At 32.0% G+C, this 12,633-nt stretch overlaps 4 protein-coding genes and 21 non-coding genes across 25 annotated transcripts, besides 2 other annotated features; all 25 read right to left on the bottom strand. All coding sequences in view use genetic code 4, as the record gives it.

Annotated features, from left to right (window-relative positions):
• Positions 1-795: 795 nt before the first annotated feature.
• On the bottom strand, positions 796-866 carry trnN(gtt). The gene has a single exon. It is a non-coding gene; the product is annotated as a tRNA-Asx (tRNA).
• A 264-nt stretch (positions 867-1,130) lies between these two features.
• Positions 1,131-1,202, bottom strand: trnV(tac). The gene has a single exon. It is a non-coding gene; the product is annotated as a tRNA-Val (tRNA).
• Positions 1,203-1,335: 133 nt separating this feature from the next.
• nad6 (NADH dehydrogenase subunit 6) lies at positions 1,336-2,001 on the bottom strand (the record flags this gene model as incomplete). Its single annotated transcript has 1 exon — positions 1,336-2,001. One exon carries the CDS (start codon positions 1,999-2,001, stop codon positions 1,336-1,338), a length of 666 nt encoding a protein of 221 aa, XP_062761058.1.
• A 172-nt stretch (positions 2,002-2,173) lies between these two features.
• trnW(tca) lies at positions 2,174-2,244 on the bottom strand. Its single transcript has one exon. It is a non-coding gene; the product is annotated as a tRNA-Trp (tRNA).
• Positions 2,245-2,283: 39 nt separating this feature from the next.
• Positions 2,284-2,364, bottom strand: trnS(gct). The gene has a single exon. It is a non-coding gene; the product is annotated as a tRNA-Ser (tRNA).
• A 9-nt stretch (positions 2,365-2,373) lies between these two features.
• Positions 2,374-2,446, bottom strand: trnD(gtc). The gene has a single exon. It is a non-coding gene; the product is annotated as a tRNA-Asp (tRNA).
• Positions 2,447-2,671: 225 nt separating this feature from the next.
• On the bottom strand, positions 2,672-2,743 carry trnG(tcc). The gene has a single exon. It is a non-coding gene; the product is annotated as a tRNA-Gly (tRNA).
• Positions 2,744-2,876: 133 nt separating this feature from the next.
• On the bottom strand, positions 2,877-2,948 carry trnK(ttt). Its single transcript has one exon. It is a non-coding gene; the product is annotated as a tRNA-Lys (tRNA).
• Positions 2,949-2,988: 40 nt separating this feature from the next.
• Positions 2,989-3,798, bottom strand: cox3 (cytochrome c oxidase subunit 3; the record flags this gene model as incomplete). Its single annotated transcript has 1 exon — positions 2,989-3,798. One exon carries the CDS (start codon positions 3,796-3,798, stop codon positions 2,989-2,991), a length of 810 nt encoding a protein of 269 aa, XP_062761057.1.
• Positions 3,799-4,033: 235 nt separating this feature from the next.
• Positions 4,034-4,121, bottom strand: trnY(gta). Its single transcript has one exon. It is a non-coding gene; the product is annotated as a tRNA-Tyr (tRNA).
• A 2-nt stretch (positions 4,122-4,123) lies between these two features.
• On the bottom strand, positions 4,124-6,108 carry rns. Its single transcript has one exon. It is a non-coding gene; the product is annotated as a small subunit ribosomal RNA (ribosomal RNA).
• Positions 6,109-6,412: 304 nt separating this feature from the next.
• On the bottom strand, positions 6,413-6,484 carry trnR(tct). Its single transcript has one exon. It is a non-coding gene; the product is annotated as a tRNA-Arg (tRNA).
• A 294-nt stretch (positions 6,485-6,778) lies between these two features.
• On the bottom strand, positions 6,779-8,463 carry nad3 (NADH dehydrogenase subunit 3; the record flags this gene model as incomplete). The annotated part of the gene is made up of 2 exons: positions 6,779-7,102; positions 8,374-8,463. 2 exons carry the CDS (start codon positions 8,461-8,463, stop codon positions 6,779-6,781), a joined length of 414 nt encoding a protein of 137 aa, XP_062761056.1.
• Positions 7,103-8,373: a mobile genetic element.
• Positions 7,162-8,373: a mobile genetic element.
• nad2 (NADH dehydrogenase subunit 2) lies at positions 8,464-10,134 on the bottom strand (the record flags this gene model as incomplete). Its single annotated transcript has 1 exon — positions 8,464-10,134. The coding sequence occupies one exon, from the start codon at positions 10,132-10,134 to the stop codon at positions 8,464-8,466; it is 1,671 nt and encodes a 556-aa protein (XP_062761055.1).
• Positions 10,135-10,408: 274 nt separating this feature from the next.
• On the bottom strand, positions 10,409-10,479 carry trnM(cat). The gene has a single exon. It is a non-coding gene; the product is annotated as a tRNA-Met (tRNA).
• Positions 10,480-10,787: 308 nt separating this feature from the next.
• On the bottom strand, positions 10,788-10,861 carry trnH(gtg). The gene has a single exon. It is a non-coding gene; the product is annotated as a tRNA-His (tRNA).
• A 401-nt stretch (positions 10,862-11,262) lies between these two features.
• trnQ(ttg) lies at positions 11,263-11,335 on the bottom strand. Its single transcript has one exon. It is a non-coding gene; the product is annotated as a tRNA-Glx (tRNA).
• Positions 11,336-11,393: 58 nt separating this feature from the next.
• On the bottom strand, positions 11,394-11,477 carry trnL(tag). The gene has a single exon. It is a non-coding gene; the product is annotated as a tRNA-Leu (tRNA).
• Positions 11,478-11,486: 9 nt separating this feature from the next.
• Positions 11,487-11,559, bottom strand: trnF(gaa). Its single transcript has one exon. It is a non-coding gene; the product is annotated as a tRNA-Phe (tRNA).
• Positions 11,560-11,562: 3 nt separating this feature from the next.
• Positions 11,563-11,635, bottom strand: trnA(tgc). Its single transcript has one exon. It is a non-coding gene; the product is annotated as a tRNA-Ala (tRNA).
• A 112-nt stretch (positions 11,636-11,747) lies between these two features.
• On the bottom strand, positions 11,748-11,829 carry trnL(taa). The gene has a single exon. It is a non-coding gene; the product is annotated as a tRNA-Leu (tRNA).
• Positions 11,830-12,073: 244 nt separating this feature from the next.
• On the bottom strand, positions 12,074-12,144 carry trnM(cat). Its single transcript has one exon. It is a non-coding gene; the product is annotated as a tRNA-Met (tRNA).
• An 89-nt stretch (positions 12,145-12,233) lies between these two features.
• Positions 12,234-12,306, bottom strand: trnM(cat). Its single transcript has one exon. It is a non-coding gene; the product is annotated as a tRNA-Met (tRNA).
• A 170-nt stretch (positions 12,307-12,476) lies between these two features.
• trnE(ttc) lies at positions 12,477-12,548 on the bottom strand. The gene has a single exon. It is a non-coding gene; the product is annotated as a tRNA-Glu (tRNA).
• An 11-nt stretch (positions 12,549-12,559) lies between these two features.
• Positions 12,560-12,630, bottom strand: trnT(tgt). Its single transcript has one exon. It is a non-coding gene; the product is annotated as a tRNA-Thr (tRNA).
• Positions 12,631-12,633: the final 3 nt, after the last annotated feature.

Here is a 12,633-nt window from a genome sequence, read left to right as displayed (position 1 = left end):
ATAGAACAAAATTTAGTGAAATATGTATATTAACTAAAAGATATAAAAGCAGAATAAAATAAACAAATGAAGAGTCACTTTTTTTTAATCAATTCTCTATTAGAGTTATTATTTTAGTAATCTTTATATTAATATAATTAATAACAAATTTAATTAAATTTGCAATAATGCTATATATTCCTGTAAGAAAAGCCATTATTATAAATATATATAATATATTTTCAACAAAACCATTTGTTAAAATTTCGTTTATTCAAAATAAGGGATAGTTACTATTCATAAATAATATTTTTAATATTTATTATTAAGAGAATAAGTACAGACATACGTCTGTACGTCTGTCTGTATGTAATACTAATCATCCGGTAGGTTAATCACCATCATCATCATCCTCTAAATAGATGAGGATGATGACGGCGAAACTAGTCTGGAGTACTTAAGAAAGTTATATGCAATATGTAACAACAATTACCAGGCGCAAGCTCGTCATCTAGCTGTCTATTATCCTATAAGCTATTATAGGATATAAGAAACCCCAAACTTGTTAAGCAATTACCTTAACAACTACTTATTCCCAATAATTTTTTTCACCAGAGTTTGCATAGCTTGCGCACCCGGAGCTAATCCCGTCAAAGGGAGCTTGCGCCTAGTATTTTTATTTTTCATGTTTTAATAGTTTGTTTATATCGAGCGAGCACTGCCAATAGTTAAGAAAAGGTCAAAAATTAAGTCATTGACTCAAATCCGGTAGATCCCACCAAATGAAGATTCAACTAAGTCTTAACTAAATGGCATAGCCCCCAAGATGAATCGAACATCTATCATAATATTAACAGTATTATGCTCTACCGTTGAGCTATAGGGGCTTTAAGTGTAAACTTTAATGAATATGTAACTGCAGGCATACAGACATACTTCGTCAGTACGTCTGTAAGACGACGAAGTATGTCTATATATCCTACGTCGATATTATATATAATGCCCGCAGACCAGCAGTAAGCACGTCCAACGCCGTCCTACGTGCATAACCCGGGCATCGTGTTTTACTTTTATACTTTAATTTATTATATCTTTTTTTTTAAGTCTCATTTTAACCAGGCGCGGTGCAAAATCATATCGCACCAGCCTTGTAAGAAATAGGAGATTCGAACTCATAACCTTCCGTGTGTAAAACGGTTGCTCTACCGTTGAGCTAATTTCTTTTAAATTATGGTAAAAAAATTTTTTTTTAATTATAGAGTGAGGAGGAGTTTGCGCCTCCCTATATATAGCGCCGCATATATACAGACATACTTCGCCCGACGTACTGACGAAGTATCTCGAGCTTGCACCCACCTAAATTTTTCTTTGTTTTATTGTTATAACAATTGATCCCACCATTGCTAGTAAAAGTATAAAACTAGCGATTATTAATCATATATTATAAATAGTATACATTATATTACCTATAGCTGTTATATGATTAAAGTCTATTACAGATCCATCCCATGTTACACTAGTCATAAAATACAGTACATTATTGTATAAATTATTCAAATTATTATCATTTATATTTACATCTATTGTATAAAAATCCTCGCTAAAATAGTTATTATAGAAATTACTTAACATGACAATATCATAAGGTAACATTGGAAATAAAAAATTACTAAATATAATTCCAATAAATATTGTTAAAGGAATACTATTACTAGTATTACTTTGAAGTTCACTTGTTCTAATATTTATTAACATCAAGATAAATAAAAATAATATAGATACAGCACCTATATATACTATTATATATGATAAACCTATGAAATTTAGACCTATTATATTCAAATAAGAGGAAATACCTCCAAATAATAGTATTAAAAATAATACGGATACAATAGGGTTTTTAGTTAAAATAACGTATATTCCTGTAAGAAAAGCCATTATTGAAAATATATCTAATATGTATTCAACAAAACCATTTGTTAAAATTTCGTTTATTCAAAATAAAGGATAGTTACTATTCATAAATAATATTTTTAATATTTATTATTAAGAGGATAAGTACAGACATACGTCTGTACGTGATACTCACCACCCAGTATCATCAACCATAGGGTTATTTATTCCCAGGTGTAGGCTCGAAGTGATCCAAAATATTTAAAAAAGTTATACAGCCAAAGGGAGCTTGCACCTGGAACAAGAGCACTTAGACTCGAACTAAGAAATTAAAGGTTGAAGCTTTCTGTTTTACCTTTAAACTATACTCTTTATGTGTGCTAGGCTGCGCCTTACAAGGAATTTAACTAACGGAAAAGAGGTGACTCGAACACCCAGGTGCTTAAACACAATATTTAGCAAATATCTTACCTTACCTATGGCAACTTTTCCCATAAAGTACGAACTAGACCGGCATCGAACCGGCATCTGCTTCCGTGACAAGGAAACCCTCTACCAATTAAGTTACTAATTCTTAAGTTAAGTTATTAACACTAAATCGAGCTTAGAGCTTGCATACGTACTGACGAAGTATGTCTATATGTATACGGCGCTATATGTAGCGAGGCGCAAGCTCCTCCTCCTCCTCAAAATAAAGTGAGTGTGGTGCGGTGTGGTATGACGTGGCTGCAGGCGACTTCGTACGTACACCGTGCTCCTTCTAGAAAGATAGTAAAAGAGCTTGCACCGTAATTTAATATACGATATGTGAGATTCGAACTCACAAAGAACATTTGGAAGATGGACGTTTTACCAATTAGACTAATATCGCAGCATTAGCTTAATGCTATGTAGGCATACTTATTTAGGCTTTACATGCAAAGGGATCAGCAGTATACTATATGCAATACGCAGTACTACGTATGTAGTACTACGTAAAAAAAATTAAGAATATACATTATAAATAGGATCTACCGGATTCGAACCGATGACCGAATGATTAAAAGTCACATGTATTACCATTATACTAAGATCCTTTTGTATATTGGTGTTAATTTGGAAATGATGAATAATCTACTAAGAACCTCAATAATAAATTGAAACATATAAAAAAAGTCAAACTACATCCACAAAATGTCAATATAAAATACCACCTTCAAAACCTACATGATGGTTGTCAGTTAAATGGTAAGCAAATATTCTTCATAAAGCTACCGCTAAAAATATTGTTCCAATTATCACGTGAAACCCGTGGAAACCTGTACCAAAATAAAAACATGTACCAAAAGCACCATCACTAATAGTAAAAGATGAAACATTATACTCAACTCCTTGGAATACTGTAAATATTATAGCTAGTAATATAGTAATAATAGATCCATATAAAGCTCCTTTTCTTTCCCCATGAATTAAAGAGTGATGAGCGTAAGTTACTGTTGCACCACTAGATAAAAGTATTACTGTATTAAGTAAAGGTAATTCAAAAGGATTTATAGGTTCAATACCTATAGGTGGTCATTGAGATCCTAATTCTACAGTAGGTGTCAATGAACTGTGAAAGAAAGCTCAAAATATAGCTAAAAAAAATAGTGCTTCAGATACTATAAAAAGTATAACACCTAAATTTAATCCTTTTTGTACTGCTAATGTATGATCCCCTAATAAAGTAGCTTCTGATATTATATCTCTAAATCAGAAAGCCATAGATGAAATAACTAATATTAAAGAGATAAAAAATAAATAATAACTATTATTAAAATTATGCATAGATAAAGCAGCACTAGTAGCTAAATTTAATAAACTAACGCTAGTATATAAGGGTCATGGAGATGGAGATACTAAATGAAACGGATGATCTTGAAAATTACTTCTAATTAAATTAGTCATTTTATCGTTTTATTTTTTTTTATTTTTTTACTTGATTTGATTTATTTGTTTTTTTTTCTGTTTTTTTTGTTTTGTTTTGTTTTGTTTTGAGCAAAAAAGGCTAGTATATTATTATCTTTTTAATAAAAAAAAATTTTTTTTTATTTATATAGCAGATATACATACTTACTCAGTATGTATGTATGCAGTACGCCTAACCAATTTTTATAAAGGCGTGTGTGTCCACCCTTTATAGTAGGAAAGAAAGGAATTGAACCTTCGATGACTTTATTAGTCATTAAGTTTACAGCTTAACCCGTCATACCAACAAACGGGACTCTCCTTATATATAGTATATAATAAATATAACAAGTGATATTTAGAATATATTCCTATATATATATAAAAATCAATCAAAATTTGATTTGAGGATTTTCATAAAAATTTTTATTGTTAAGTATAATAAGTCCCGTGCAACTTCCACTACACGAACCGTATTTCGACTTTACACTAATCAGAGTCACACATACGAAGAGCCCCATATTAAAAAATAAAATCTAGCTTGCACCGTCATCTATTCTTGTTTAATACAGAACAGCAAACTTATTGCGCATACTCCTTTCAGCATGTGACGAGTGGTTAGTACCAATCCGAAGTTATATTCACCGTGTCATGGTGATCCACGATTACTAGCAATTTCTTATTCATATAGCCGAGTTTCAGACTACAATCCATATCTAATTTTATCCTATTTTGGGAGATTAGCTAAAATTCACATTTTTGCATCTCTTTGTTTAGGTACATGTGGCACGTCTATAGCCCACAACATCAAGGCCATGAGGACTTGTCTTGATCCCTTTTATCATAACCCATATACAGGTGAACTGCTTTATTTTATAATTTACAAATAAAGCAAGGGTTTTCGTTAATTCCATGGACCGAACCACAGTTTCACAACATCAACTGAAGACAGCCGTGCAACACTTGTATAATACTTGCATTAATCTATAACCTAAAAGCATAGTTAGCTAAATAATATTTAGCCAGCTATATATCTTAGAGCTTGCGCCTAACACTTAAATTTAGAGCGAGGAGGAGCTTTCGCCGCCCCCGCGCCGCTACCTTTAAATAAGTGATGGTAGTAGATAGCATTTTTTTATATTCAAGTTGTGGTAAGGTTTTTCGTGGGTCATCGAATTAAATAACATACTTCACTGCTGGTGTCAGAAACGGTCTAGTGATTTCAGTTCCTGCGTTGCCACATTACTCTTGAGGTGAAATGCTTACACTTTCATTTATAGACTAGATGGTAAAATTTAATACGAGCTTACGCCCTTGTTTGTATTTAACTATATCTAACCTATGGCATTCATAATTGACTGCTAAGACTACTTGGGTATCTAATCCTTTTTGTGACCTAAGCCTTCGTCCTTCAACGTCAGTTTTTATATAAAAGATTGCCTTCGCCTTTACCAGTCCCCTAGGTATTAATGAATTACAACTCTACACTCTAGAGTAAGATCTTCTTATATAAAACTCTAGTAAAATTGTTCCCGTTAAGGCAAATTCTACCGTCTAAGTACCCTTTAAACCTATTTAAGATGAATAACACTAGTCTCTTACGTATTGCCGCGACTGCTGGCACGCAATTGGTCAAGACAAGATGTACATACCGTCATTATAGGTATGTATACAGAATTTTATTCGATAAATCGATTAACTCCATTTTTATGGAGCCATTCTTCCAAGTTACCAGTTCAGCCGTTAGGCCATTGACCAATATTCCTCACTGCTGTACTTCGTTTGCCTTGGGATTTTTTCATCCCCAATGTGGTCGATCAACCTTTCTCAGCTTCGACTAAGAGAATACTAGGCTTGTTAAGCAATTACCTTAACAACTACCTTTCCCCGAGATTTTTTATCTTCATCTAAAAGCGAACATGACCGTTCTTTATTACTATAAAGGATTTGCCTTTACTTTTAGGTAGTACAAAAAACCATAATACTCACCTGTACACCACTTTTAATTAAAAAAACCCCTTTAGAGAGATTAACCTTATAAATAGAGGAGAATAAACCCTAAATTTAAACCTCCTTAATAACCAGTTTTACAGAAAGGAAAGAATAACTTTACTGCAACTGTAAAATTTAATTAAACGTTCGATTAGCATGTGTCAAGTATTTGGACAGTGTTCAATCAGAGCCATCACCAAACTCAACTTTGGTTAAAGTGAGTAAAGGCGAGCTTGCGCCGCGCCTTATTTAACACCACTTTATCAATTAATGATATTATAAATTTAATTAAATTAAATTAAATTACAATAACATCACTAATATATTTTAAGATACTTTAGAGCGAGGAGGGCGCAAGCATACATACATACTGACGAAGTATGTCGAGGAGGAGCTTGCGCTATATATAGCGCAAGCTCCTCGCTATATATAGCGCAGACGAAGTATAAATATCCCATACGAAGACTCAGATATAGCATGAAAAAAAAAAATCAGGCTGAGTAAAGAAAAGGGGGGCGAATTATCTACTAAATATATTTAAAAGTAAAGCCATAAATATCAGATCAGTAAAAAAAGTAATATAATAACTGTATATACTTTAAAAGTATAAGGATAAATAATGATTCCCATTTTAGACTCGAACTAAAAACCGTAATATTAGAAGTATTCTGCTCTACCATTGAGCTAATGGGAAAAAAAAATAAAAGGTGACTTTTTAGCTAGCCAACATATGCCGCCACCCGTATTAATTTTATTAATATTAAACATAAACAGCTATATCTAGGTATATAATATATTATTTACAATTTATAGAGCTTACACCTAAAAAAAAAATTTTTTTTTTTGCCTTTCGCTAAATATTAGCACTACTTCGTGCTTCGGCGTAAACTCGAAGTATGACGAAGTCGTACGACGAAGTCATACGAAGTACAAATTAAGTAAATAAGCAGAAGTACAAAATTGGCATTTTATAAAATAAAGTCCAAATTTATATTTTACCTAAATACTCTATTGTTGAAGAATAATTAAACCTTGTCATAGTTATTACCTGTCTACTATCAATTTTCAATGCACTTTTACCTAATTCATAAACAAAACCTATAGTTATAATAGTTATAAACCCTAATAATATAATTAAACCGTAAATATTATTGACATATTCACTAACAGCAAAAGGAAAAGTTAATAATATTTCTAAATCTAATAATAAGTATACTAAAGCGAAAATAAAAAATTTAACACCAAATTGTGTTCTATTTTGCCCTAAAAAACTATGAAAACCACATTCAAATATGCTATACTTCTCTTGATACGTTTAAGCTAAATTTCTCATATCTATAAATTTTAGAGCTTGCGCCTTGATTTTAACTATTATTTTCTATTCGTATTCATTCTATTACGGATTTTTTTTATTTGATCTAATCCTTCTTTAGTTAAATGCGATTTATTTTCCATTAATCTTACGACTTCACAAAAATCTGTGAAATCTAAATTTTTATTTCCTTTTAAAGGATATTTAATGAAAAATGGAACAATAATATCTTTTATACTAGAAAAATTAGTTACTTTAAAATCAATAGTACCTCTAGGATCTAAACTTGTATTACCACACCCTAAATATTCAATTAAGCTTTTTATTAAATACTCATCTCTATTACTTTGAGTTAAAATAAAACTTAATTTAACTGCTTCTCCTAATTTAGATGTTTTAGACTTAAAAACTACGACACTAAAACAACCCTCTGCATCAACAAATCCAGATAATCAAAAAGGATTCAGAATTTGAGGTAACGATGTATCAGGTCTTAAAATAGTATTAATACCAGGGAAAGCAATACTTAAATCATTATTTAAACCATTATTTATTACAGCCTTTATAGCTACAAGTTCCAATAATCCTTCTTTTGTAAGATGACTTTTGTTTTTTATTAAATTATGAGCCATTTTAAACAACTTATAATCAGCTTGTTTTTTAGTTATTAAGGGGTATTTATCAAAATGATTAATTATAAGATCTAAACCTTTTAAAGATTCTACTCGATATTGTGCAGAATCCTTAGTCATAAGAAATACATTACCTACATCAAAAAATTCTTTAATCTTATTTAATAAACTTAAGTCTTTTTTATGTAAGCTTATTACAAATCTACAAACTACACGTCAACCTAACTTATATTTATTATCTTTTATTATAGTTAACATAAAAGAACCTTCACCATCTACAAACCCCGAGATGTATGAAGGATTTAGTTTAGATTCTAAGGTACTGAAATTTCTTTTAAAATTTATAGAGTTAGAAGGGATTTTAGCCTGATAACTTATTTCTAAGCCCACTAGAGTACATCTTAATACTAAATTATTAGTACAACTACCGTATACTCGTTGCTCTTTTACAGACAATAAAGCTGACTTAGATCCGCGGTTGCCTATTATACTTTCGTATATCTTCTGACTTATTACTATACCTGAGTAATTACTTCAGCCACAATTAACCTTTCGATTAATGCTTAGTATCAGAAGCTTTAAGGTTTTCCCGGAATTTGATAGTTTTACCCAATTAATTGATTTCCCTGTTCAATTTTTAGGATTATGAGGAGCAAATATTAAATTAATAAATAAAAAAAGTAAAGCAATTATAGATACAAATAAAATAAATAATGTCATACTACTCATTTAATTACTAAATAAAACTTGTACCAATATGGTACCCATACTTAATCATTCTTTATTCATAAATATAAATAATAATATTACCAATGTAATTATAGAAATTGTAATAGAAAAAGGGCTAGATATAAGTGTAATTCTACCCTTAAAATCCCCAGCTTCAAAGATTAAACCCTTTTTAAATAAAAATTCACCTATAGAAGGATTTATACTATGATCAGGTAAATAGAAAAAAATTTTTTTTATTATATTTAAGTAATAAACTGCACCAATTACACTAGTAAGTATTGCAATTAAAGTTAAGAAAATATAACCATTATCTAAAGCAGCACTTAATACCATCTGTTTGGCAAAAAACCCTACTAGAGGTGGTATACCCACAAAAGAGAAAATTGTGATAGCTAAACTTAAAGATAATAAAGGATTTATATAGAAATACCCTTTTAATTGGCTAATTACTTGTATTGGAGAGTTATTTTTATCTAATAAATCTTTATATTCTTTATTTGTTGTTATATAACCATATAAAGAAAACCCTATAGTAATTATTATAATAAACACATTTAAATTACTTATAGAATATTGTATTAAATAAAATATAAAAGCTTGTGTTGATTCTATACTACAACCACTTAAAGCTAATAATATAAAACCTACATGAGAGATAGTACTGTACGCAAGTAATCTCTTAATTCTAAATTGTGTCAAACCAACAACAGTTCCAATTATTAATGAAAAAAGAGAACTTATTAATAAAAGGTATGTTCAACTAAATTCTGATAAATAATTATTTGTATGATAAACTAATTCTAACAAAAATATAAAAATAGAAATTTTAGCTATTATAGCCACAAATGTTGTAACTATAGTGGGTATAGCATCATATACGTCAGGAGATCAAAAATGAAAAGGTGCTGCACTTACTTTAAATAAAAACCCTATACTAAATACTAGTAAAGCAAAATTTAAATAATATGATTTATACCATGAAGTTAAAGCAGGCATATCCGCAGCACCATCTTTTACATCACTTATACTATTAAGTATATAAAGCCCATCCAGACTTGTAGTACCAGAATTAATATATAATAAACTTGTACCTAATAAAATAAAGCACGAGCTTAAACCACCTAATAAAAAATAAATTAAACCCCCTGCTGTAGATAATTCAGAATTTCTATAAATAGTACTTAATAAATACAAGCCATAACTTTGCAATTCAATAGAAAGAAATATAGAAACTAAATCATTCGTAGACATTAAAAAGACTGCTCCACTGATAACAAATAATAATATTAAAGGATATTCGATAATTTTCATATGTTCCCCCATTTTATTAAAAATTTTGGTTCTATAATTTAAAAATTTTTGATAAATTATATCTTTTAATGATGAATGTTCAGGTATTCAGGCTTTTCGGGGGTAGAAACTCGTTAATTGTAATATTAATATACTTAAAAAAAAAATAAATATATGAAATATTAATGTTATATTAGTAATATGTAATAAACCTCCATGTAGCCCAATACCTTTATTAATTATAGACAAACTCATTGTATCATGTAAAATACAATAAATCAAATCTATAAGAGCAATTCGGTTGAAGTTAACCGACATATCCTGCCTTAAAGTAACGGCATTCGACAGTAATAATCCTATTATACTTATAAATATCATAAAATAAAAAAAAAAATTAAGGCTTTATTATTTTAAGCAAGCTTGAACGGCTAATAATTAGCGAGCTTGCTTAAATAATAAGCAACGATGTGATGCTCTTTACTGTTATAACTCAAATAAATACGGCGCATACGTACGGTGACATATATGTATGTCTGCCACCACCTATATGGCGAAGTCGTGCAAGCTCCTATAAAAACATATAAAAATTCCTCATTCTAAAAATCAACCAACCAATCAACCAACCAATCAGCCAACCAATCAACTAACCTCTAACCTGGGGAGAAAATCGAATTCTCATCTTTAACGTATGAAATTAAGGTTTTACCTTTAAACTACCCGGGCCTACTTTATTATATTAGAGCTTGCGCACACACGAGGAGGAGCTCGCGCGACGTAGTATGCATACATACCGTCATGCGTACTACGTCGCGTACAGATGACGAGCTATATATCTATATATATAGCCGTACGTATGTAAGCCCAGCACCCTAAATATATAAGGAGTACGTAGTACGTACGACTTAGTTATACTAGCGTATACGTCGCAAGAAATCGTGTGCAGATAGTGCTAGTCCTTAGCGTAAGGAAAAAAGGATAGGGAGCGCGGTGCTATATATAGCACCGCGCTCCTCCTCCTAAAAACAATAAAGGGACAATACTCTGATTTGAACAGAGAACCTACTGTGCCACATACAGTCGCTCTACCTATTGAGCTATATTATCCTTAAAATAATAAGAGCGAGGAGGAGCTTGCGCTATATATAGCGCAAGCAAGCTCCTTCTCAATATTAAGATTCTCATATTTTCCGTGTGGTATATATCGCGCACAAGCTCTATAAGCTTTATAATATTTATTATATAATAAATACGAGGTTTATTTTTTTTTATAACTTTAGCACGCGAAGCTGCGAAGCCACAATTGCAGCTTAAATATAAGTATATTATAGCAATAATTAGAGCTTGCGCCTAAGTAGCGTATAAACATAGCACTACTAACCTAATTATAAATTTTCTGAGCTTGTGCGCGCGATATACCGCACGAAAAATCCATTTAATCTTTTTCGTGCGGTATATCGCCCCCCTCCAGACATACTTCGCCAGGACGTAAGCTCGGATAGAAAAAAATTATGTTGGAGTGATTCGAACACTCAATTGTAAATACCAAAAATTTATGACTTACCCATTAGTCCACAACATACTCAATAAAGAGCTTTAGCTTTAGTAGCTGCAGCCTAAATTTTCTATATATTATAAAATATAGATGACAAGATTTGAACTTGTACAGTCGTTAAACCAAACCGTCCTAAGCGGCTCCTGTCTACCATTTCCAGCACATCCATTATATTTTATGCCTAAGGTAAGACTTGAACTTACAACCAAAGCAGCTTCAATGCTCTGCTCTACCAATTGAGCTTCTCAGGCTTATGGAGAAATCAGGAATTGAACCTGAAAATCCGACGTGCAAAGTCAGCGTTTTACCAAATTAGACTATATCCCCTTATGTGCAGACGATTTCGTCGTACGCTTAAATTATTTAGCGCAAGTAGCAACATCTCAACCCTGAGGAGGAGGAGGAGCTTGCGCTATATATAGCACCCAGAACTATATAATATCCGAGGAACGACTTGAACGTTCACGGCTATTAACCAGCAAAACTTAAGCTTGCACTGTCTACCATTCCAGCACTCGGATATAATAAAGATATAAATAAGAGCAGCCTTACATTTTATGGCGCCCGACATACTTCGTCAGGAAGCTTGTGTGCCCAGCGCTATATGTCGCACCAGTCTAAAGCGCATGCTCATATTACATATTAAAGGAGGAGGGCGCAAGCTCGAGGAGGAGCTTGCGCCGCCATATATAGCGATATATATAGCGGCGCATACTTCCTGTGGCGTAGCCACCAAGCCAGCCTGAAATCTATATCTATATACAGATGCGGGTAAAGGATTTGCACCCTTGTCTTTTGGGCATGAGCCAAAAATGTTTCTATTACACCAACCCGCATTATTAAGAACTTTTGCTGCAGACGACTTCGTCGTACACTTAAAAGTTAAAGCGCACGACGAAGTCGTCTGCAGCAGAATATACAGCCATAAGGCTAAAGTGACTTGAACACTTATAATTACTGTTATGAGCAGTACGCTCTACCAATTGAGCTATAGCCTCAATAAAAAGAATGACGGTGCTGGGTATACATACGTAGGGTTATATATATAACTCGTCGTATGTAAACCTCCGCGCCTGACGTAGGGATATTTATACTTCGTCTGCTGTATATATAGCGCAAGCTCCTCGATATACTTCGCCATTATGTATGTACGCTTGCGCCTACCTAATAGACTAGGCAGGAATCGAACCTGCGATGGTAGCATTGAAAGAGCTATGTCGTACCACTTGACTACTAATCCTTATAACTCCTAGCCGGGTGCAAGTATCGCACTTACTTCTATTGATTACAAAACAATTGCATTCCTTTTATGCTAACTCGGCTTT

The sequence above is a fragment of the mitochondrial genome of Podospora pseudopauciseta, assembly GCF_035222475.1.
Source record: "Podospora pseudopauciseta strain CBS 411.78 mitochondrion, complete sequence, whole genome shotgun sequence".
In the NCBI taxonomy this organism is placed as follows: Eukaryota; Fungi; Ascomycota; class Sordariomycetes; order Sordariales; family Podosporaceae; genus Podospora; species Podospora pseudopauciseta.
The sequence above is the reverse complement of the archived record's forward strand: the minus strand, read 5'-3'. Positions and strand labels throughout refer to the sequence as shown.